This window comes from Acipenser ruthenus, chromosome 26, assembly GCF_902713425.1.
Source record: "Acipenser ruthenus chromosome 26, fAciRut3.2 maternal haplotype, whole genome shotgun sequence".
Lineage (NCBI taxonomy): Eukaryota > Metazoa > Chordata > Actinopteri > Acipenseriformes > Acipenseridae > Acipenser > Acipenser ruthenus.
The window spans coordinates 23,556,137-23,579,664 of NC_081214.1; the positions used below are offsets into that span (position 1 = coordinate 23,556,137).

Consider the following 23,528-nt stretch of genomic DNA (forward strand, 5'->3'; position numbering starts at 1 on the left):
GACTCACACAAACAAACAAACAGACTCACACACACACACACACATGGGAAGTCGCTCTGAATGGTCCAGCTGTGTGTTTCTCTTCTGCTCTGCCAGTTCTGCTGTTGTGGTTTCAGTAAATGATGTTTTCAAACTGCAAATAATGGTTTCCCCAAAACCTGAAACAGGTTTCAAAGCTGCAGTGCCCCTCCTCCATCATTTTATATATATATATATATATATATATATATATATATATGTGTGTGTGTGTGTGTGTGTATTATATAGAGTGTAGATAGCACTGTTACTCAGGGGGGAGTGCTTGCACCACACTCTCACACAGTTCAGATCTAGTGATGTGCACTCTGCTCCAGTTTCCTATACTTTCAGTTGTGACTCTATGAACAAAACAGAAGCTAGGCTGAATCCACAGGACGTTTTCATTCCACTGATTATAGGAAACATTTGCTCTAACCATTAGGCCATGCATTGCCTCCCTCCTCAGCTCTAACCGCAATTTCTTTAGGATTCAAATCCAACGCGCAAGCCATGGTTCCTGTCACAACTCAATATAAGGGTTCTGCTGTAATATGGCCCCCATGGTTTCTTTGTAATTGTGCGCCGCATAAAGACTTGCGTGGGGGGGGGGGGTATGCAACACCAATGAAAACACATGACACCTGTGCACCCCACGCTTCACCCAAGACACCTGATTGTGATTCTCTTAAAAACAATCCAGCGCGTCAGCTCGATCGTACAGCAGTATCTGCAGCGCAGCCTCCACGCCGTATCCCAAACGAGATCATACGCGTCTCAGGGCTCATAATAAACTGACGCTCTGCTGTCAAGGTTTTCAAATGCACTCATGACAGCACTGGCGCCGAAGTCTCAAGCAGCGAGTAATACGTACACGATCCAGATGTGAAAGTTAACAACTACACTCGCAGTTTGTTTATGACGCTTTCGTCCCGTCTGCTGCTTTTAAAAGGGGATGTCGCATCTTTTAAAGCTCCCACAACGCCTTGCAGGACCCTACAATGAAATTCAAGAAGTTTTTTTTTTTGTTTTGTTTTGTTTCGGCGCCATTTTCGATTGGGTTGGAGGTAAGGAGAGATTTTTTGGGGGATTATTTTTCCGGATTTTTCTCGATTGCATTGATCGAGGCGTTCCGAAACACAACTCGTCCGGGATGTGAATTCCGCGGTCCGGTGTCGGTCTGAGCGCGTTTTCAGAATGCGGGCTCCTTTTTTTAAAAATGTAGTCTTTAAAAAAAAAAAAAAATAGAAATAAAGTCCGGACGATAGCGATAGAAATAACAAGATGCGGTATAAAGGAAATGAATAAAAGTGAAGGGCATTTCAAATGATTACATTCATACGGGTTTTGTGTAGATAAAAAAACACATATGGGTTGACTGTTAAATAAAACGATCTGAAGCGTGAAAGTGAGAACGATATTCCGGATTCAACGAACTGAACTCACAAGTGACTGGAAAGATTTGTTTTTTTGCATAATTAGGCTGTAATGACAAGTTACCATATATGAATACAAAAAAAAATAATAATAATCGATGTGTAATAAATCTTGTCTTGTAACGATGGCTTTTAGCACACTGTAGTTTTTAATCACACTGAAGCAGAGTTATTCGTTTTGTTTTTTTCACTATTAGTTCTATCTAGAGTTTTTGTTTTGTTTAGACGTGGGTACAGTGAGTTGCGTTTGGCTGCTGACGACTAAGCGCAGTGTATGTATTTTTTAATTTATTTTGTACTGTTTTTTAAAAAAAAAAAAACTTTGTAGCTCCCTGTAATATTGTTGTTTCGCGTGTCGGTTAGCGAGACGCTAGTTTGAAAAGTACAAAACGAAATAAGCTTTGATGTTTTAGAAGAAAAAAACACGTAACATCAAAGCGGTAACCCCCGGAGCGAAGACTTCTGATGTCGTGCATTTTGTTTAAGAGAAGTCTTTGTATTGTGACTGGTCATGTGCTTCTGTTTGTCTCCAGACCGTAACATGTTCTTACCCACGGGCTGTGAATTGCTGTTTGATTTCAAAGATGATGTGTTAATTATTAGTATATTATTATTATTATCACTCATCGTGGACTCTGGCGTTTCAGTAAGTGTGCAGCAGTTTGCGTATGTGAGAAACGTGTGAACAAATACAATTATACTGCGTTTTTATAAAGCGTGTCTGTCTCACGACACAAAAACACGACTCGTTAGCTTTATTTAATGTGTTCTGTGCATTCAGTACAAATACCGGTAACTACAATTAGCCTAAGTACGAGGAGTGTTTTTACATTGGAGTGCTTTACATTTCCCAGTAAAGTCATATCCCCAGTGCGACCTTCAGAGAGCCCAACAGAAACCAGTTATTTTTTCAATATGATCCAAAATGCTATCTTGGTTAACATATTATAAAATGTCATTGCGCGCAGTGTGTGTTTTTCTGTTTGTTTTTTAATAACTGATCCGCTTATAAAATTATAATTCGCATATTCATAGGCCTATTGTACAATCTGTTTTTTCTTGTCACTTCACTTGTTTTTTTGCTGAAATACATTTGTTGTACGTTTTCAATAAACTCTTCAATAGTACTAATAGCAGCCCTTTCTCCGGGAAGGGTCCATGAGCCACATTCCTTGCTTGCTCGAAGTGTCTCAATTTGATACAGAAATACTGTCAGTGTGACGCACGCCGGCTCCCGTGCGTGCTCTGAAGTTCTGAACCCCTTCGCAGTGCGCGCAGCTCCTGTCCTGCACGGCTGTCACCGGATACATCCACAGGTAGGTTATATTAATCAGCAGCTTGCTTTTCACGGGCTCTGATTGGTTCGTTTTCTGATTAAGTCCATGATCGGACCTGCAATGTTAATGCCGAGGTTACCAAACCCCTGCAATACGTCATAAAGGACAGGTACTGTATCGGGGAGGGACCAGTGATAAATCCGGACCCCCGCTGGGATGAGAACTGGTTTTGCACACCGTGCGTGGGCGAAAAAGATTGCGTAAACGAATAATGCGTGCGCGGCGTGGACTTGAAAGCTCTGTTGTGAAAACTCGTCAGAGTATGCCCCTGCTTGTCTGTGACGTCATCAGGGGCTCCTGTTCAAAGGCAGCTGCTTTGCTTGAACTTGCGTAAAGGTCACCTGACAGCTGAGTGGACGAGCCGGCTTTCCAGGCTGCGGTAGACGCCAGCCCTGACCGGTTACAACTGCGCTCTGTAATATAGACGGGTCTGCTCTGGAAAACGCCTGTTAATACAAGATCTACGTGGAAACAAGTGACATAACCTACCAGGATATTTATTAATTGATTAATTATTAATTGAGACAGTTCATTATTTAAGATGAGAACAAGCATACAAGTAAATAAACGTGAACACAATTAAAGCACAATTATTTAGTATGGCTTGTCTGTATTTTCAGCTTTCTGTTCCAGGCTCCCCCCGTGTCCGCAGTGGCTCCGGCAGGCCTGCACACCAGTAGGCTGGACCCAGGGAGTCGGGCCTTGGTGTCCACTTGGCTGGCTTTCATGAAGAGATCTGAAGCGTGCCGTACCACTGCTGACCACCAGGGGGCTCACACTGTCTTCGGAACGCCAAGAATTGCTGGCAGGAAGCTGAACCAGCTATCTGAACCTGTGTGTGTGCAGGTTGACTGTTAGGAGTTGTTCATGCACCTGTAAGAGAAGGAACAATACATTTAACAGGGGCTGCTCAGACTCCTGGCTGCGGAATCATTTACACAGTTTACTTCATTGATGGTAGTTGGGGAAACGCAGTCTCGGGTACAGCCGGGCTGGTGTGAGTTTTTTCTAACCTGGCATCAGCGAGTTAACTGTGAAAGTGATCCTTGCAGCGATGTCACTGCACAGTCAGGGTGCTGAAGCCTGAGCTGCAGGAGTCAGCTTTTGCAACCCCAGGTGTCTATGTGTGTATATCTCTGTTTTGAATTGCAATTGCACTGTGTGGCTCTCAGCAGAGGGCAGCAGGGGGTGGTTTTTGAATTTTCAGTCACAGGGAAAGAGCAAGATGGATACGCAGCGGGTGGTGTGAGAGCGTTGACCCTGGAGAGTGGGATGAGGGATTTTCTATGAGGTAAGAGGGGGCGTGGTCTCACTCACTGGGGGAGGAGCCTGCAGCAGCTGGGCTGCGGCTCCCTGCTCTCAACTGGGGTTCAGGGCTGGGCTCCGGCTCCCTGCTCTCAACTGGGGTTCAGGGCTGGGCTCTGGCTCCCTGCTCTCAGCTGGTGTAGCAGCACATCATGGTTTGCAGTGATTGGGAGATACAGACCATTCTGAGCTGCTTCACTGTGTGTGGAGGCCTCCAGTGCTTTGTGTTCATCCTCCTGTATCTGCAGGTGCAGCCCTCGTGAGGCTCCTGCTCCTCCTTCATGTGGGGCTGCATGCTGGACTGGGTGGAGATTGTCAGAAGTGCTCCAGCAGCACGGAAATACTGGAGTTTCACTTTCCATCTCCAGTATTGCGTTTCTGCTCTAGCAAGGCTGGCACTACATTACAGCACTGCCCCTTTAGAGTTAGATATAGAGATAGACAGATAGCTAGATATGTAGATAGATGGATATATACATATAGATGGATGGATATATGGGGCTGTCGCTCTTGGTGCTGTATGCAGCAGCCCACACTGACACAGTCTTTGAATCTACCAGGTTGAAACAGTAGATTGTGTTGTAAATGCTGTAATGTAGGTTTGTTTTTACAAACAAACACACATGACAAAACAAAGCCTACCCCGTCTTGGGATCCTATTTAAACAGCACTTTTCCTGTCTGAAGCAGGACAGGCTAAGCCAGTTCTCACCTCTGAACACATCGGTTCTCCTTTTAAACAGCGCAGCGTGGGCTCTCCATCCTCCCTCCCAGACAGCGTGACCCTGGCCCTTTACAAGGGCTCTTCATTACCATGCATGCGATCCATTTCAACAATGAAACAGACAAGGAACTCTTTCATATCCTTCACCCAGATAGAGCACGTGTTCCTGGAGCCCAGGGTCCTAAAGACTCCCAATGAATGTCTGGAACATACACTACATGTGCCCTGTAACTGTGGCTCTCAAAGTTTGTCTTGGTCAGACCCCCCCTTCTCCCCATTAAAATAATTAATAAGCGATAGAAACATCTAAATCTAGATTTTATTTTATTGATAAAGTAAGTATATGACTATTAAGACACAAACTGACACTCTGCTGTTACCAGTGTCACAATGGAATGTCTATTGCAGCCATTTCTTATAGTGCAGTACGGGGTTAGCGTGTGATGTGGTCCTTTCACCCCGAAACCTCTCCGCCAGCCCCCAGGGGGTCCCAACGCCCCACTTTGAGAACCACTAGCACAATGTACAATACAAACGTACAGGCATCTGGGGCTGCAACGGTGTACTTGTGCACATCTGTGTCTGTGTGTGTGTGTTGAGAGCACATTATTAGGGCGATTCATAATTTGCACAACGTTGTTTTAACACTGTTTTCAATTCTATTTAAAGAACATTACTGAACAACTCTCTTATGGTCAAATGCTGCCACTGTCACCCAGTGTCCCTGTCTTGCAGCGTCCGTGTCACACAGCGTCCCTGTCAGAGAGTTCCTGTCACACAGCGTCCCTGTCAGAGAGTCCCTGTCACACAGCGTCCCTGTCAGAGAGTCCCTGTCACACAGCGTCCCTGTCACAGCGTTCCTGTCACACAGCGTCCCTGTCAGAGTCCCTGTCACACAGCGTCCCTGTCAGAGAGTCCCTGTCAGAGTCCCGGTCACACAGCGTCCCTGTCAGAGAGTCCCTGTCACACAGCGTCCCTGTCAGAGAGTCCCTGTCAGAGAGTCCCTGTCACACACATTTTTCCTTTGCATACCGTGCAAATTACAAATCACCCTGCATATCAGATTCGACTTCTGAACAAATCGACAAAGTTTCACAAAATGTTGCAATGATGCTTTAATTTAGACCAACAGACAATTAACATTCAACAATTTAAATTACACTAATCGTGAGAAGCCTCCGCTTCAGTTCAGGGTCAGAACGCGGCTGCGTTATACTTTACATGCCCTCGAGTTCACTGGGAGGCCTCCTTTTTCTTTTTTTTTTTTACAGCTGAAGTTTCTTTGTTTTCTGCTAGTTTCTTTTTAAAAGACCCGGCCTGCTTTATAAAACTTTATAATGTTTCATGCTGCATTGATCAACTTGATTAAGGGGACAGTGTGGATGCAGTGTGTGTGTGTGTATATATATAGTTATATATTTTTGGTTGTTTTTTTGGAAGGAGGTATATCAGCAGCATATAAAAATGAATGAAACCTCAAGGTTTTTTGGGGGATTTACATGAAAGGGTTCAATGATTTTAATAAATAATGGGTTTTTTTTTTTTTTTTTAACCATTTAAACCTTTTCATTTTTCCATAGTGCAGTCAAACCTCGTCCATATTTCTCTCAATTTGTCCACAGCTCAGTGTGGTTTGAACGGTCATGTTTCGAGTGTTCTTCGTTTCACTGCAGCGTCTGCACGGACGATTATCAGGAGCTCCCTCTGGATTTACTAACAGCTGAAATATTTTAATTGACATCAAAGCATGAAGTGCGCGTGTCTCTAATAAACGCTTTGGAAGTGAGTAGCTGGCTGCAGGTTCGAGAGGGACAGCAGCCTGCACGGTGTGTCGGGGGACGCTGGAAGGGTCCCGTGCCACCAAGAAACAGCAAATACAAAACAGATCCTTAAAGCATTGCTTTTAAAATATAAAACAATCTAACAGTTCACAAGAATAGAATCATTCCCAGCTCGGCGTTGGACAGGGCTCTTCATGCTTTGTACTTCTCTTTGCCGTGTTCACTGATCACACAGATATGCTGAGAGAGAGAGAGAGAGAGAAGGTCAGTGTATCATTTTCATGTTGATGTTAAACTTTTTGCTTAACTCGTTCTGCAATCCATATAGGATTATAATGAAACACTTTTCTGAAACACTGTTCAAATGTGTGTCTGCTTGGGTTAGTTGATAAGATTAACTGAGCTCTTAACTAACCACAGTGTTTCTGTGTCTTGCACAGGAATGAGACAGGGGCTTACCATAAGCAGTACTCGGCTACCACAGTATACTTACATTGAGATCTCTAAAGTACTCGTTATAGTCTAGCGCATATCCCACGAGGTACTTGTCAGGAACTTCAAATCCTACAACTGAAAAGAGAACTTCATTCATTGATTTGTCGTGTCTCAAACAAGCCCTGGAAACTTTGCAGGAGGCTTGGTGTATATCTGCTTTTTAAATGCGTGTACATGAAAGCAATGCAGACCCCTGGAAGACTGACATCAACTAGGTACCATTGATGCTTATCAGACAAAACCCCAAGGATCACTCACAGTCTGGTCTGTATCCGACACTCCTGGGCGTTCTCTTCACCAGCAAGCTGTTGAGACAGAGGATTGACATATAGATCAACCACAGAAACAGCACAGGCTTGCATTACAAGCACAGAGCCCACATTACAACATCACAGGCCTGCATCACTACCAGCATCTAAAAACAGCTGGAGGTGGGGGGCACTGAGGACCCACAGAGAGCGCTCTGCACAGAACCACACTGAGGATCCACGGAGAGCGCTCTGCACAGAACCACACTGAGGATCCACAGAGAGCGCTCTGCACAGAACCACACTGAAAATCCACAGAGAGACTGCACAGAACCACACTGAGGATCCACAGAGAGCGCTCTGCACAGAACCACACTGAAAATCCACAGAGAGACTGCACAGAACCACACTGAGGATCCACAGAGAGCGCTCTGCACAGAACCACACTGAAAATCCACAGAGAGACTGCACAGAACCACACTGAGGATCCACAGAGAGACTGCACAGAACCACACTGAGGATCCACAGAGAGACTGCACAGAACCACACTGAGGATCCACAGAGAGCGCTCTGCACAGAACCACACTGAAAATCCACAGAGAGACTGCACAGAACCACACTGAGGATCCACAGAGAGCGCTCTGCACAGAACCACACTGAAAATCCACAGAGAGACTGCACAGAACCACACTGAGGATCCACAGAGAGACTGCACAGAACCACACTGAGGATCCACAGAGAGACTGCACAGAACCACACTGAGGACCCACAGACAGCGCTCTGCAAAGAACCACACTGAGGATCCACGGAGAGCGCTCTGCACAGAACCACACTGAGGATCCACAGACAGCGCTCTGCACAGAACCACACTGAGGATCCACGGAGAGCGCTCTGCACAGAACCACACTGAGGATCCACAGACAGCGCTCTGCACAGAACCACACTGAGGATCCACGGAGAGCGCTCTGCACAGAACCACACTGAGGATCCACAGAGAGCACTCTGCACAGAACCACACTGAGGATCCACAGAGAGCGCTCTGCACAGAACCACACTGAGGATCCACAGAGAGCCTGCACAGAACCACACTGAGGATCCACAGAGAGCGCTCTGCACAGAACCACACTGAGGATCCACAGAGAGCGCTCTGCACAGAACCACACTGAGGATCCACGGAGAGCGCTCTGCACAGAACCACACTGAGGATCCACAGAGAGACTGCACAGAACCACAGAGGACCCACAGTCCCCATTGAATTGAATTGAGAGGGAGGTCTACATGTTGATCTGGTCTTATTATAAATAAGGAGGGTAGTGTAGCGCAGGGATGAAGGCTGATCATCTCAATCGCTGGCTGTGTTAACATGCTGTGTTCATAGAAGTGCAGTCAGCTATGCCCTTCACAATCACAAGGGGATGCAATACCACTCACTCCCACCAGAGGGTACTACAGCACCGTTGCTCTGCAAGACGTCACAAAGGCCACCTGTCCGTGCTGCTTGTAGTACAGCAGCTGTGCAGCTGGGGAGAGGAGACAGGCTTTGAAGAACAGGCTACAGCAATTCAAAACGGAGCCCATCAGCTTACCTCGCCACCTTTACCATCTTGGGGTTGAACTGTTTCAGCAACTTCAGTAAAGTCTTCATGGTTTTGCCTGTGTCGATAATGTCCTGGAATAAAAACAAGGCAAATGTAACAAGAAATATAATAAATCCATGAGCAGCAAGTCGGAAAACAAACCACACAATGAGCTTTAGAGATGCAGAGACTCTAAAAGCAGGCTGCATCCGCCATCCCCACTGTGGTTTCAGTCTGGCTTACGAGTTCTGAGTTTGCAGTGAGACTTCTTAGACTGGTCTGATGAGCAAGAATTTATAATAAATCACCACTCACCTCAACTATCAGGACGTTCTGTGAGAGAGAGGGAGAGAGAGATAAAGATTAGATTGCATTTAAAAAGGTGCAATCTTACTACATCGATGATGTCATGGTTTTTAAGCCCTACCTTCCCAGTCAGTGTAGAAAGGTCGTCTCCCCCGATAACTTTGATTTCACCCGTCGACTGATCATTCTGAAAGGGAAAAAGAAACCACAAAACAGCACGATAAATAACCTGCAGACAGACAGACAGATCCACTTCAAGGGTGCCACTCCTGTCCTATTTTGGGGATTTTTGATTAGTGGGTTGCTTGCTAATTGATGGCCATGTTTAAGACTTTTAAATACCCAAGTTTGTAGAGTAACTGAGGGCTATCTGAATCCTACTGGCGGTGTCCCCCTGAGCCTTAGCGATCGTGAAATGGGAAGGGGGCCCTCGGCCGTGCACAGCAGGGAGCAGAGGGTTCAATCCCTTACACAGTAGCTCTTGAGCCTGATGAAGTCCACTGTCATGGGGATGGACTTGTCGCTGTTGCGGTTCAAGGCCTTGATGTAATCCAGCAGGTCAGCGAAGAACTTGTACCCGCCCTTCAGGACGCACAGCGCCACGATGTGGTGACCGCCCATATCACGCATGATGTCACGGGCCAGGCGCTCCGTCCTGCAGGGGGAGAGAGAGAGATCGCACCCATCTGTTAGCTTGCCTGCGTTGAGGGTGTCCCTGGATTGATTCCTCTCGCCTCCTACACCCGCACTCTGCAGGGTCAGACGGCACAGATCCAGGACGTGACCTGAGCTATCTGTCTGCATCTCACCCCGGCAGCTGGAAGTACTGATCTAGAAATCACAGCCCAGTCGTGACCGAGCAGATCACAAGCAAACTCACAGCAGAAGAGTCTGAGGAATCCAGCTCAATCACACACAGAGAGAGGCTGTGTAGGATTGTGAGGATGAGAGATGGATTGATTGCACATCACTGTCTACTGCATGTGAACTCACTTTAACAAGGAGGACGACTCGCTGGCCTCGTTGTGCACTGAACACGCGCACGCACACGCACACGCAAGGATCAAATCCACCCTGTTTACAGAGTTCCTCTGTAAAGCCAAACTTTAACTCCCTTATAAATGAATGACCTTTTTAAATAAAATGCTTTTTTCTTTGTGTCGGTGTCCCTGGTAGTTTTCCCCAAGGTCTCATTTTATCAGCTGTCAATAGAAGTGTTTCACTTGTATTGAGGGGGAAGGTGTGGGATGCACTGCCAGGGAACATGAACAGTTTACAGTCCACAGGTCAAGGCATCTGTGCAAACACAGTCACTGTAATGATTAACCAGTTTGCGCTGCAAGCCCTGAACGGTACTGTACACAGGCTGTGATTGTGTTGTGTGAGGGACTCAGCTTTGCTATTCCGCAATAGCGGGCTGCAGTTATGAGTGGAGTTATCTTTCCTATCCTGCAATAGTGCAACAGAGTTCTTTCTCCTAGACCTCTATACAGGTCTGCAGTGTTGAAAGAGCTAATGAGGAGATTGGAGATCGACTCCACATTTCAAGGTACTGACAGAACAGGGTCTCCATTCTGAGCTGGTCTGTACATGGAGCTGGTCTGTACATGGAGCTGGTCTGTACGTGGAGCTGGTCTACGGAAGGAACTGTAGGTATGTGTACCGGGGCATGAGCTGGGTGCAAACCGCTGACCAAACCAAAACATGCCAAGACGGCTGGCATCCTCTCAGAATCTGTCAGGGCAGTGCATAAGGGCTGGTAATAAGACTCCCATTGCATTGGTTTTTAATACGAGCTTGATTAGCCCCAGTGTATAGGTAACAAGCTCAGCGTGTCTTACTAAACTCATAGTAAAACCAGGAATGGATCACACTGCTCTGCAATGGGAGTCTCATTTCCATCCCCGTTACATAAACAAGCTTGTGCTTGCAATCCAGTGAAAAGGGCTAGCAGCAGCAGCAGCAGGGGTGCAGACCTGTCCATGATGAGGCCGTGTGGGATGAAGACTCGCTCCAGGTCGTCCGCATAGTGCTTGGGTATACAGAACAGATCCAGGTCATAGCCTTGCTCCTCATCACTGAGCTGCAACACAAACACAAAGACCAGTGAACAAGGATCCTCCAGGGCATTGCGAAGAACAGGATCTCAGAACGAAAGCGTGCTCTCATTCCACACGACTGAGACTGAACAAACAGAAGAGAAACCTGGAATTCAAAAAACACAGCGAGGACAGCAATGGAAAGCAATCGTATCAGAGTAATGAAAAGACAGAAGAGTGAACACACGACACTCTCAATGCACACCTCTCTGATCCTACACTTACTTTCTATAGGGACATCGCCCCGATCAACATGCTCCACAATAACGAATGATTTACTTCCAGGGTGACGATCGTACTGCAGTTCAACCCCCCCTCCCCTCTCTATCACGTGACTGCGATCTATTCCATGCTGGTGTGCAGCTCAGAGTCACAGCCCAGGCCACTGTGAACACGCCTGTGCAGCGTGGCTGAGAGCTCTGAGGGAGTCAGCCTCCTCTCATTTGATTTGAGTGGTAAGCTTAAACCGCACTCGTTTACAGCTAAACCACTAATCTACTGCGTGACCTTGACAAGGACAAAATAAGGGATAGGAAAGCAGACAGCATCCCTGAAGGTATTTCATTGCAGGCATCTGTAAAAGGACGAGGTGCTTTGAGACCAGCTATCTCCGTTCGGTTTCATTCACTTTAAATATCACCCCTATGTATTCATATTTCTATAAGAAAGCACTATTCCACACCCAATTTCAATCTTGTACAAGCAAGTAGCAAAATATTACTTATGCGTTGCTCATCATTCTATAGTTTTATATAATTGTTTGGGAGATGCAAGAGCGCAGGGCCCTGATCCGTGCTCAAAATGGGGTAAGTGCGTGATTCAAGGAGGAGGCGTTTTCCTGTTTTGACCTGTGCGCTCTGCTCTGAGCTTTCTCTACACAGAGTTTTTTTGCTAACCATTCTAGTCAATATGAACTACCTTTCTAAAGGGAAGTAAGAAACAATGCGATCTACAGAAAGAAAAACACAGTAACTCAGTGTTGGAAAATAAACAGCAACACATAAATAAATACATACATACATACATACATACATACCCAGGCGTCGCGTGTCCACTTTGTTTTCCGACGTGTGTATTATTATCGTGTCTATGTTATTATTACTGTATCTATGTTATCATTTCTATGTTATAGTGCAACTCATTTTTTTTCACCCAGTAACACCGTATCGCAACATGGCAGCCTTGACTGTTTACACCACACTGAAATCCGATACATTGCAAACTACTCTGAATCATTGAAACTCACAGGCACACGCAGTTTGGGTACTGTGCAGAATGAAAAGCCCTGACTAGTATTATTTGTTTTAATCCAGCTCGCCTGTTTATTGACAACTAGATTGTTATTCGGCTCCATTTGGCAGACAGCACCGTGTGCCAATTAACAAATATATATTACAAAATAAAGACTCTGTAAGAACAGGGATCTCACTGACCACACTTCCTTCCCCTGCAACACATACCCAATACACGAGACTTGCATAACACGCATTAAAACAATACATAACAGAGGAGCGATGGTGCTACATTGTCTCCTGTCAGTACACACCTCCTTTTCCGCTAGCCCCGCTTTCTGCTTTGACACAGCAGGCGGTAAATAAGCCCGCCGGCGCAGTCACTTACCACGATGCAGGAGTTGTCCGTCGCCATGCCGCTTGTATGGTTATTACTACAGGCTACAGTGCTAGTCTACCGCTCGCTCGCTTCGCCTTCTCCCGACCCCGGTTTCTCTTTACTTGAGCTCGCAGCTAATACGGTGTGGTACACGGGACGGAAGCACGTTTTGCTCGGGGTTAGGTTTGAGGGTGATGGTACACGGGACGGAAGCACGCTTTGGTCGGGACTAGGCTAAGGGGCTGAGTGAAGAACGCAAACGAAGCGCCGCCCACCACGCTTTCAATTGCGTTTCCCAATGCAGCCGCAGCCCCTGCTTCGTAGTGACACAAATAATAAAACGCAGTGCAGCAGACAGGCCGCTCCAGCAGCACTGTATGATAATATGTGCACCGTGTCGACCTGGGGCGCAGACACGCAGCACGCTGGAGTATCCCCTAGCACGCGTCCTCAGGGCATCAGATGACTCTTAATGGTTAGGTATTGGGGTAGGGGTAGGGTTTAGGCTGGGGTTGCTAAGGTCAGGGTGTGTTCGTGGAGATGCCGTGCTCCGGAATTTAACTTGTGCATGCTTGTCAGATGCCCTCGAGTCCTCTGATGGCCTCAGAATACTTTCTAGGAGATTATTCCTTTACGCTTCTGCCGACGCGTCCTTTTGGAATGGCTCTACGTCAACACGGTCCTATTAATACACGCGCATTAAACAGCACGCATGGAACATCTTAGAGAATAGCAACATGTTACGTCATGTTTTTATCGTTTGCAAGCTGAAGGGAGAATTAATCTTAGCTCACTAAAAAAAGGCCCTGTATTAATTATCTATCGTGCCGTTTTGGGGGGCTTATATAATAATAATAATAATAATAATAATAATAATAATATTTTCTTTTTTAATTAATGCATTTTTTAAGTTTTAAGGGACAATTTTTTAGGTCAAGAGGTGGAAGGATATTTCGTTTTTTTTTTTTTTATTATTATTTATTTAGTTGACCCATTTTATAAGCGCAATAAAGCACTTCAGGGTGTGGGATATACTTGGCTTCGCCCGGGGCGTGTGGATATTACCCGAAAGCAGAGCCGGATGAACGCAGGGGCGTTATATAATTATAATATAATTTAGAATAAGTAACGTGTGACTGTGTGGATCTGAACAACACGGCTGTGTATTGAGTTGGAGCAGAGACTCTCTGATCCTGTGACTCGACCTTTTTCTCGTTTTAAGTTTGATTCAGCTTTACAATTGGTATATGATATTTAAAAACCCAAACTGGAATAACAATGCGTCTGTTCAACTCCACCAAACCCCATAATTAACCCTACTTGCAGGATTGTATGAATGCATTCATAGCAGCCCAGTAGCTCAGTGGTGTTGAACCCCAGCCTCCTGCAGTGAAAGGGGTTACAGACCAGTGAATTCCCCCCACTCCCCAGACCATGAGCCCGGACTGCAGCAGCACTGAACCCACATAAACACCGTGTGAGGCTGACATGAGAAGCACAAGGACACCAGAACTCTCCCATTAAAATAAATTCCACTACCGAACAGAAAAAAACTGAATACCACTCCCACAGCCGATGCCATCAGAGGAAAATGAGCTTTATTTCAGTTTCGTTTAGTGCCTGCAGGGCCAGCACGGGTTTTCATGCGGAAAACATGAATAGCTACTTCGCTGTTCCCACGTTACCTCGTTAAAAACACGAGGAAGAGGAAGAGGGCACGCCCAGTGCGGGGTCCTGTCGGATCAAACCAGAGCGTCAGGAATCCATGCGAACCTGGCTCAATTTATACATGGAGCAGAAAAAACGTGCAACCGAATACTATCCTGCAGGTTACTTCTTTCAACCAGAAGAACAGCGCCACCTGGTGTCTAAACAAAGTAATTGTGGCTTACTTTTTTATCTTAAAGGACACCAGAAAAGTCTGTAGCACGAGCAATATTTGCATTTGCCCCATTTTCTTCTGTTGAAGACATTTCGGTTCTTTGCTTGTATTTCCTATTTCAGTTTGGAGTATGCAGATATGTCAGACAATGCTATATCTATCTATCTATCTATAACAGTCACAGGGAGATTAATTAATTGTGATCAGGAATTGAATTAAATATTCTACAGAACCAGGGAGAACTACAAAAATACATACATAAACACAAACTCTCCCAGATCGAGTAGCATAGATCAGCCCATTCTATTTCTCTTATAGGTGATTGTACTGTCACTGGGTTTTTTTTAGGAGTGACATATCTCAAAGTTGAGATTAATGACTTTATCAAGAAACACTGAGAGGGGAGGGGGAGAAAGTTTCAGGCACAGAATAACCAAAAAATGGTAGAGACCAAATACTGGATTTAGAGTAGTAACAAAACACAGAGCTCATGCTAACACAAGGCTTTTAATCCAGACCTCTTGAATATAAAGCAAGCCACAGATCTTTACAATTACAAGGTAATAAAATATTATACATGTTTTTGAAAAAAAAAAAAAAACAAAGAAAAAAAACAAACAAAAACAAACCAAAGATCCTTGTCACTTAGAGAGAAAGAGAGAGGACATAACAAAGAGTTTTCAGTTCATGAAGTTGCTGCTCCCGTTTCCTGAAGAAAGAGTCAACCAAAAAGGGTGCATTTTTCTTCCACTTTTTTTTTTTTTCTTTAAGACTTGATAAAAGGACATCTGGGTTGATCATGAGTGAGAATCAGTCCAGCTTCCCCCCCAAACTGGATCCCAGCCAGTGCTGGATCTCCCAAAAGCATGATGCCGTTGCAGACGAGTCAGTCTTCCTCTGTGTTAATCTTCCTGCTACCTGTGCAGAGCACTTTGACTTCCTTGTGTAATGTAACCCCCTAACCCCACAGGACATAAGCAGGTGTGTGCGAGAGAGTGTGTGTAGGCAGGGGAAGCAGCGTCGGGTATGAACATATTTAAAATATGTACACTTCATCTTTCAGCTCACCGTTCTTACTCCACCTGTGGAAACACACATTACATTTAGAAAGACAACAGATCTCCCTTCAGTCACTGCGTGGACAATTGTACCATGTTAAGTTTCCTATCTATGTATCTATTTGATAATGCATACATGTTTTTTCAAAAGACTAAATAATAAAGGGTGAACGAAGGGGATCATCTAATAAGCAGGAGCCTGTTTGACGGTTGCTGGTATGTTTGTTAAGTAGCTCTGAAGCACACTGCTCCTGTAGTGTGATAACCCTGCTGATTCCCTGCATGTCTGGCGTGCAGGGGAAACGCAGTGCCGTACCTAGTTGCCGTTGAGTTGCTGCGGGGGGTTGGTGCCGTCACGGTCGATGCCAGCCCTCTCTCGACTGCGGCTCTCTCTCTCCTCGTCTTCCTCATCCCGCTCTTCATTACCACTGTGGTTCTTACAGTACAGCCTGGGAAATAAACACAGGCAAGAGTCCATCTCACACACACCTTACAGCTTGAGAAACACTGACAAGAGTCCATCTCACACACACCTTACAGCTTGAGAAACACCGGCAAGAGTCCGGCTCACACACACCTTACAGCTTGAGAAACACCGACAAGAGTCCATCTCACACACACCTTACAGCATGAGAAACACAGGCAAGAGTCCATCTCACACACACCTTACAGCTTGAGAAACACAGGCAAGAGTCCGGCTCACACACAGCTTACAGCTTGAGAAAAACAGGCAAGAGTCCATCTCACACACACCTTACAGCTTGAGAAACACCGACAAGAGTCCATCTCACACACACCTTACAGCTTGAGAAACACAGGCAAGAGTCCGGCTCACACACAGCTTACAGCTTGAGAAAAACAGGCAAGAGTCCATCTCACACACACCTTACAGCTTGAGAAACACCGACAAGAGTCCATCTCACACACACCTTACAGCTTGAGAAACACCGACAAGAGTCCATCTCACACACACCTTACAGCTTGAGAAACACCGACAAGAGTCCATCTCACACACACCTTACAGCTTGAGAAACACCGACAAGAGTCCATCTCACACACAGCTTACAGCTTGAGAAACACAGGCAAGAGTCCAGCTCACACACACACCTTACAGCTTGAGAAACACAGGCAAGAGTCCATCTCACACACACCTTACAGCTTGAGAAACACAGGCAAGTTAGTCTCTCTCTCTCTCTCACACACACACGTTGCAGCTTGAGAAACACAGCTAGTGAACTACACAAAAAAGCATTCCGTTTAAAGAACAAAGAGAGAAAGAAACCAAGTTAGAAGGGCAAGACGAAAAAGAAGAGAAAGGGAGGGCTGCCCTGCGTGGCTCACTTGTAGATGCCTCTGGCCATGTTCTCGATGTACTTGGCTTTATCCTGCAGGCCGCAGTGATAGTGATAGGTCTTCACGCAGGCTTTGATTTCACAGCCAATGGCGGCCCCTGGCTGACTGCAGAGGGTGCATTTCTGTAAGGCACGGGGGGGGGGGAGAGAACAGGGGTCAGTCATCCTGCACGAAAGAGAATTATTACACCTAGGCTTCCTCTGACGAGATCACAACCCTTCACATTATTAAATCTGCCTTTGTTTAATACTACAGAAGATGCATTTCCACTGCCCGCAGGTGGGCTCACACCAGCTCTTGTGCACACATTTAAAATAATCTTTTTAAATTAGCCCCTTTCCCTGTTTCAGGCCGTGCTGTAATGCTTTCCGTTCCCCATTCTCCAGAGAGCTGAATGGACCAGCTTTCATTGGAACAGCACGCTCCAAAAGCACAGTGTTGCCCAGCAGGGGGGCTCAGCAGCAGGCGTGCCCAGACACCCGGAACACCCACCATTCTCTTGCCCCGCTTGATCTCCTGGATGACGGTTTTAATCTCGAAGTTTCCAAACTCAGCCCTGGAGGTGGTGGTGAGCTGCACGGTGCCGGAGGCAAACAGCTGGAAGACACAAACCAAAGCGAGTTACACCCGTGCTGGGTGTGCAGCACTCGCCTGTGCTGTGCTGGTTTAGACGAGACACTGAAGCCCCTTCCCTTCCTGCATGCGCTACGTACCATGCACTTGTAATGCGCTGCCACCTTCTTGGCGCTGGAGGCATGCAGCATGCCTCGGGTCTCGTTCTCTTCCTCCCCCGCGTGGCAGAACCCACAGCGGAGGCCAGCGTCACTGGGGCTGCCTCTGAGGGGGGAGCGGTCCCGCTGCACACAAGACAGACAAACACAAACACAGCAGAACAGATTAATAACGAGGCAGACACACACAGGCAAAGGGTTAATAAAGGGGCAGCAGTGTGGAGTAGTGGTTAGGGCTCTGGACTCTTGACCGGAGGGTCGTGGGTTCAATCCCAGGTGGGGGGAAACTGCTGCACTTTACCTAGATTGCTCCAGTAAAAACCCAACTGTATAAATGGGTAATTGTGTGTAAAAAAAAAAATAATGTAAATGTATGTAAAAAATAATGTGATATCTTGTAACAATTGTAAGTCGCCCTGGATAAGGGCGTCTGCTAAGAAATAAATAATAATAATAATAATAATAATAATAATAAATACACACACACACGCAGGCAAAGGGTTAATAATGAACACACACACACACTGGCAAAAGGTTAATAATGAACACACACACTCAGATTCAGATACAGAAATATTAGCATGCTGTAATTATTGGGATTTGATTTATCGATGTGTTTGCTACCCAGGTGCAGCCTGTGGACGAGTCTGTTGTTCACTGCAGTGCTGTATGTGCAGCCAGGAGGAGGGAGGGAGGGAGGGAGGGTTTGGGAGTGAGGAGCCAGCGCAGAGCTCTTACATGTGACGCGCTCTCAACGTCGTCGTTGCCGTGCGAGGAGGTGGAGCGCGTGTCCTCAGACTGCCCACGGGAGCTGGGTGCTTTGGGTCGCCCCTTCTCGAGCCGCTCCCTGCCCCTCCCCCGCGGCGGGGAGGAGTCGGAATCGTTCACACCCCCCTCCAGCTCGTCTGCAGCACGGAAGAGAAACACAGGGGGTCAGGCATGAAGCAGAAAAAAAAAAAACTCAAACTTACACGCACTTACACATAGCTGGGACAACCGAGCCCAGACTGGCTATGACAAGGCATATACTAATACATTGGCAAGTGCTTTGACAAGACTATCCCATACCCCCTAAGTACAGTACACTACAAAACACAATGGCTTCTATTGGAGCAGATGTCTTATTTACAGAGATGCCCCCTGTCCCTTGAACAGGACTGTCTACACTATACACCTACCATCACTGGAGTCCTGTGTAGCACCCCGATGCTTACGGCAATAAACTCTGTCAAGGAAAAGGAACATATAGATCTTTATATACATTTAGGAACAGCACTCGGGGCTAAAGCCCTGTCTGCGGAAGCGGCCGCAGACTTCAGCAGAAACGCTGGGGGCTCAGTAGGCATATTTAGTAGTGATTGTAACAGTTTTACACACAAAATCACAGCACAGAATGCAAGAGGTGCGTGCAAGTCTGGTAGTTCAAGTGATTGAATTGGATGGGCTTATTGTAATGTGATGGGCTTAGCTTAGATTTAACTGGCATTCACCTATTTTTCACTGTATGTTAAGACGGGCCGTCAGCAACGGGCCAGCTGAGAGAATATGAATACTGAGTTTAAGATTTAAATCAGTTCTTAACCCTAAAAGCAACGGCTCAAAGACTGCAGTTCAGTTTTAAACGGGCCAGTCAGGTAAACAGCGCCGCCTGTCTGTCTGCACCGATGCCATATGTTTTCAAAATACAGCAGCTCTGTATTCCTGAAAGCGTTGCAGTGCCCCAGCCTGGTCCCTGCAGCGCTGCCATGCTCCTTACAGGTAGAGGCCCTGCGACGGCTTCTCTTTGACCTGAGCCTCATCCCACAGCGCACAGTAATAGTGGTAGGTCCTGCGGCACGTCTTCACGTCACAGCCGATGGTGGCTCCCGGCCGGTGGCAAGACGAGCACATCTGAGAGAAACAAACCGAACAGAGAGAACGTTTAAAACACGCACAGGAAATGGAACTGCCAACCAACTGTAGGGCCGGAAAAAAAGACCTCTCATTGCACAGCAGTTTGATCCGTCCCTGGTTCTACTAGGAGTTTAGTAGTGCACACCTGAGCTTGTTACCTATACACTGGGGCTAATCAGGCTGGTAGTAAAACAGGTGATGCAAATAGGAGTCTTAATTCCATTCCTGGAACTGTAATAAATCGCTACCCCCCCCCCCACCCACCCACCACACCCACACCCACACACCACACCCACACCCACACCCCACTAAGGGTAAAGCTTTTAAAAGACTTTGTTTCTCATTCAAATGAACCTGGCACTCACCAGCTTGTTCCCTCTCTTTAGCTCCTTCTTCACGTCCTCGATGGAGAAGCCTCCGATGTTCTCGCTGTCCGAGTGCGACGTCACCAGCGCAGACGAGAAGAGCTGGGAGGGAACAGGTTCATGTGTTAGCAATACAATTGCCATCGTTTTTGATTATTTTTTTTTAACATCTCTGTCCATAAATTAATTTGACGGTTATAACTTTGGGTCTTCCAGTCAAAATATTTTCCTAAAAATTCTTACCATCGGCTACTAAAAGCATTACGTCAACCGGCAAGGGAATTACGTATGCCTAACACAGTAAATACGAAGTTTGCATCTCAAATGGTTTCCGAGCGATGTGCTGTTGAACGTGCAGCAGCGTGAGCGGACGTTGAGGGATGACCCACTTACCAGACACTTGTGATGCGCTGCCACCTTCTGGTTGTCGGACACGAGCAGCTGCCCACACTCCTTGTCCTTGCTGGTCCTACAGAAGGAACACTTCCGCAGCTTGGCAGCTCCTTTCTTCTGCCCAGCCGAGCTCGACATGGTTTGCTTCAGCACATACACACACACACACGAGATGAAGTTACACAATACAAAAGGAAATTCCTTTATCGCGCACGCATGCACTACACACAGGACAAAGGAACACTGTTTCTGCATGTTTATATGCAACCTCAGACTGGGACCTGGGAGTCCCGGTGAGGTTCCAACGTGATTTCAGATGGCACGTGTTATTACTATTATTATTTTTATTTATTTATTAGCAGACACCCTTATCCAGGGCGACTTACAATTGTTACAGGTAATCACATTATTTTTACATACAATTGCCCATTTATACAGTTGGGTTTTTACTGGAGCAATCTAGGTAAAGTACCTTGCTCAAGGGTACAGCAGCAGTGTCCCCCACCTGGGATTGAACCCATGACCCTCCGGTCAAGAGTCCAGAGCTCTAACCTCTACTCCACACTGCTGCCCTGTTAACATACAGCACGAAGATGAGGCAGGACCTGGAGGTACAGCCAGGACTGAAAGGGTTAAAGAGTAAGCAGCTTTAAACTCCCCCCCCCCCATCCCATCCCATCCCATCCCATCCCATCCCATCCCATCCACTAAATTAAAGTGTGTGGCCTGTATCATGCATGCAGCCTGGGGATAACACACGGTGGCAGAGAAAGGGTTAATTTATACCAGACAACACGTGCAATGGAACTGGGCTGAGATCATCACAGAATACATCTGGGTGACCAACACAAAGTCAGTATCTACAAGTGTGCGGTCTCCATCAAGCATCAACCAGCAAAGGTCACATGACCTCAACAGGGCAACTTTATCGGGTCAGAGGTCCATGTAAAGGTCATCAATACATCTGCCATGCTGTGCTGCTACAGCCTTGCAAATATGAAGTCGCTATCTCAAATGGTACTTGGGATATGACTTTCATACAGGGCGGTGGTGATAGCTCTCAGAATGACTGCCAGGAAAGGGTTAATTTTTCTTGTACAATGCCCAAGATCAAAGATGACCTACAGCATCACAGAATCCAACTCTGTACCGAGTGCCGTGGCAACATCTCCAAGTTCTAGGTCTTTATCGTCCAGAAACCAAGAGAGTCACATGACCACAACATGGCAGTCTTATCAGGTCACAGGTCCGAGTGTAAGGTACCGTTAGATTGTGCCCAAGGAGGTGAACGCTTAACCCTGGAAATATCAAGTCATCTTCCGAGGCTGTTCATGAGACTGGGCGGTAGAAGAAGCGGCAGTGATTGAAGAATAACATCGACACTCTTCTTATGTTCGCTCTGTATGCCTCACTACTTTGGCTCGCTAAATATATGAGAATTGAAAACAACACACTATTAATTTTATAATGCGTACAAATAATACTATTGTTGACTAGCTCTCTGAAATGTATCAACGTTATCGCTGGATGAAATCAAGCACTGGCCGTGACGAAGGCGTCGCGGGTTTAAATAAATAAATAAATAAATAAATAAATAAAGGGTTAAAATTTCACCTCATCCTGTAAAAAAAAATTAAAAGTTAAACAAACAAAAAATAGATATGTTATTGTAACATATTCACTTCAATGACTTAACTAAATGGTTAAACGGTTAAGAAAAACTGCAATCACTGCCAAAATGTATTTACATGATTATTATTATTATTATTAATTCTAATTATTACAATTAATATTAGTAATATTAACAATGATAAGGTTATATATCGTATAGCCGCGCTGTGATATTATTAGACTCCACGGCTCTCGCGCGCTACTCACACAGCAACCGTCGACAAAAAAAATAAAATACAAACCTGAGCGACCGACACGAAACACAAAATAACACACTCTGTGCTTACAAACTGCACAAACACAACACTGCACTCTTAAAATGCGTCTGTATACTACATTTCAAACCCGTCCTGGGACAAATATATAAACCGCGGGATGTACATTAAAAAAATAACAACTCACCAAAAATAAAAAACACTTTTTTTTTTTTAAGGGGTGTGGGGTACCCCAAATGTATTTGGCTCCGGGGGCCACAACTAAACGCCCCTGCCTGTTCGGCTCGGGGGCCCACTGGATTTGATGCGATTAAACAGAGCAGGCCACGGAGCGGATGGAAACACTCGGGAGTCTCGGTAGCCCATCCAATAGCAGAAATTATTTTAGAAACCTTTTTTTTAAAAAGTCTCAAATTAAGGGGTGACCCGCTTGTCTCAGTAAAGCGCAGTCGAGCTACATCGCAACAGACGGTACCAGAAACAAGAGCGGGTGGGGGGGGGGGGGCTCCATCACGTCCACTCATACCACAGACCCCAGTGGGACACACCACACGGTCAAACTAGCGAGAGAGGCTAACGAGGGCTGCAACTCATACCTTACCCTTCCAAGCCGTGCTAGCGTTGCACTCGCGTTGCTCCGTTGGATGGTAGTTTTAAAAAAAATGTGTTTTTCCAATTGCGATGCGAGAGCGCTGGCGGATTGCGCGGCGTCCACTGCGTTGCAGTCAGGTGACGTTGCGGCGTAGAAAACAAGGACGGGCTGCTCTAGCTGACGTAACCACGCACAGGATGTGACAAGCCCTGCCCGTTTGCTGCGAACACCCACGTCTAGTATGAGAGAAAACAAAAGCGAACCTGTTTTTGCCGTCGCCATTGCAAATCATGTCAGAAGTATGCTTTAAATGTGTTGTGAGTTTGCAAACATCACCGCTTTTTCAGTGGTTTCCACAACGTAAAAGTCTAGCTGCCCATGATACTGTTGATTAATTTGTGCAAGCCGGTGCCTCACCCCAGCATAAGCTTGAAAGTAATAT

The 23,528-nt window shown here is 46.1% G+C and overlaps 2 protein-coding genes and 1 long non-coding RNA gene across 5 annotated transcripts; 1 reads left to right on the forward strand and 2 right to left on the reverse strand.

The window, feature by feature from the left end:
• Nucleotides 1-5,916: 5,916 nt before the first annotated feature.
• LOC117430476 (hypoxanthine-guanine phosphoribosyltransferase) lies at nucleotides 5,917-13,450 on the reverse strand. The gene is made up of 9 exons (XM_034050534.3): nucleotides 12,943-13,450; nucleotides 11,200-11,306; nucleotides 9,695-9,878; nucleotides 9,345-9,410; nucleotides 9,233-9,250; nucleotides 8,927-9,009; nucleotides 7,351-7,397; nucleotides 7,091-7,167; nucleotides 5,917-6,837 (listed from the first exon to the last, which is right to left on the reverse strand). The coding sequence occupies exons 1-9, from the start codon at nucleotides 12,967-12,969 to the stop codon at nucleotides 6,790-6,792; spliced, it is 657 nt and encodes a 218-aa protein (XP_033906425.2). The 5' UTR covers nucleotides 12,970-13,450; the 3' UTR covers nucleotides 5,917-6,789.
• LOC131701694 (uncharacterized) lies at nucleotides 6,734-10,381 on the forward strand. Its single transcript, XR_009308953.1, has 2 exons — nucleotides 6,734-6,861; nucleotides 7,038-10,381. It is a non-coding gene; the product is annotated as an uncharacterized LOC131701694 (long non-coding RNA).
• Nucleotides 13,451-15,303: 1,853 nt separating the features above from the next.
• LOC117411894 (PHD finger protein 6-like) lies at nucleotides 15,304-23,424 on the reverse strand. Of its 3 annotated transcripts, none has more exons than XM_059001158.1 (11): nucleotides 23,091-23,424; nucleotides 20,609-20,752; nucleotides 20,216-20,317; nucleotides 19,714-19,847; nucleotides 19,136-19,182; nucleotides 18,696-18,862; nucleotides 17,940-18,083; nucleotides 17,719-17,823; nucleotides 17,215-17,348; nucleotides 16,190-16,322; nucleotides 15,304-15,897 (listed from the first exon to the last, which is right to left on the reverse strand). In XM_059001158.1, the coding sequence occupies exons 2-10, from the start codon at nucleotides 20,744-20,746 to the stop codon at nucleotides 16,190-16,192; spliced, it is 1,104 nt and encodes a 367-aa protein (XP_058857141.1). In that variant the 5' UTR covers nucleotides 20,747-20,752; nucleotides 23,091-23,424; the 3' UTR covers nucleotides 15,304-15,897. The 3 variants fall into 3 exon arrangements, with proteins under 3 accessions (XP_058857141.1, XP_058857140.1, XP_058857142.1); XM_059001157.1 differs by having other exon boundaries at nucleotides 23,096-23,422; XM_059001159.1 differs by lacking the exon at nucleotides 23,091-23,424 and adding an exon at nucleotides 22,682-22,978.
• Nucleotides 23,425-23,528: the final 104 nt, after the last annotated feature.

Excerpts from the sequence above, each read along its gene's own strand:
- LOC117430476 (XM_034050534.3), bottom strand. The coding sequence starts at position 12,969 with ATGGCGACGGACAACTCCTGCATCGTG. Across the intron at positions 9,879-11,199 it reads CACGGCCTCATCATGGACAG|GACGGAGCGCCTGGCCCGTG; the intron begins GTCTGCACCCCT and ends CTCCCCCTGCAG. Across the intron at positions 7,398-8,926 it reads AAGATGGTAAAGGTGGCGAG|CTTGCTGGTGAAGAGAACGC; the intron begins GTAAGCTGATGG and ends CTGTCTCAACAG.
- LOC117411894 (XM_059001157.1), bottom strand. The coding sequence starts at position 23,368 with ATGGCGACGGCAAAAACAGGTTCGCTTTTGTTTTCTCTCATACTAGAC. Across the intron at positions 20,753-23,095 it reads CGCTAGCACGGCTTGGAAGG|CAAACCATGTCGAGCTCGGC; the intron begins GTAAGGTATGAG and ends TATGTGCTGAAG. Across the intron at positions 16,323-17,214 it reads ATGGCCAGAGGCATCTACAA|GCTGTACTGTAAGAACCACA; the intron begins GTGAGCCACGCA and ends TTTATTTCCCAG.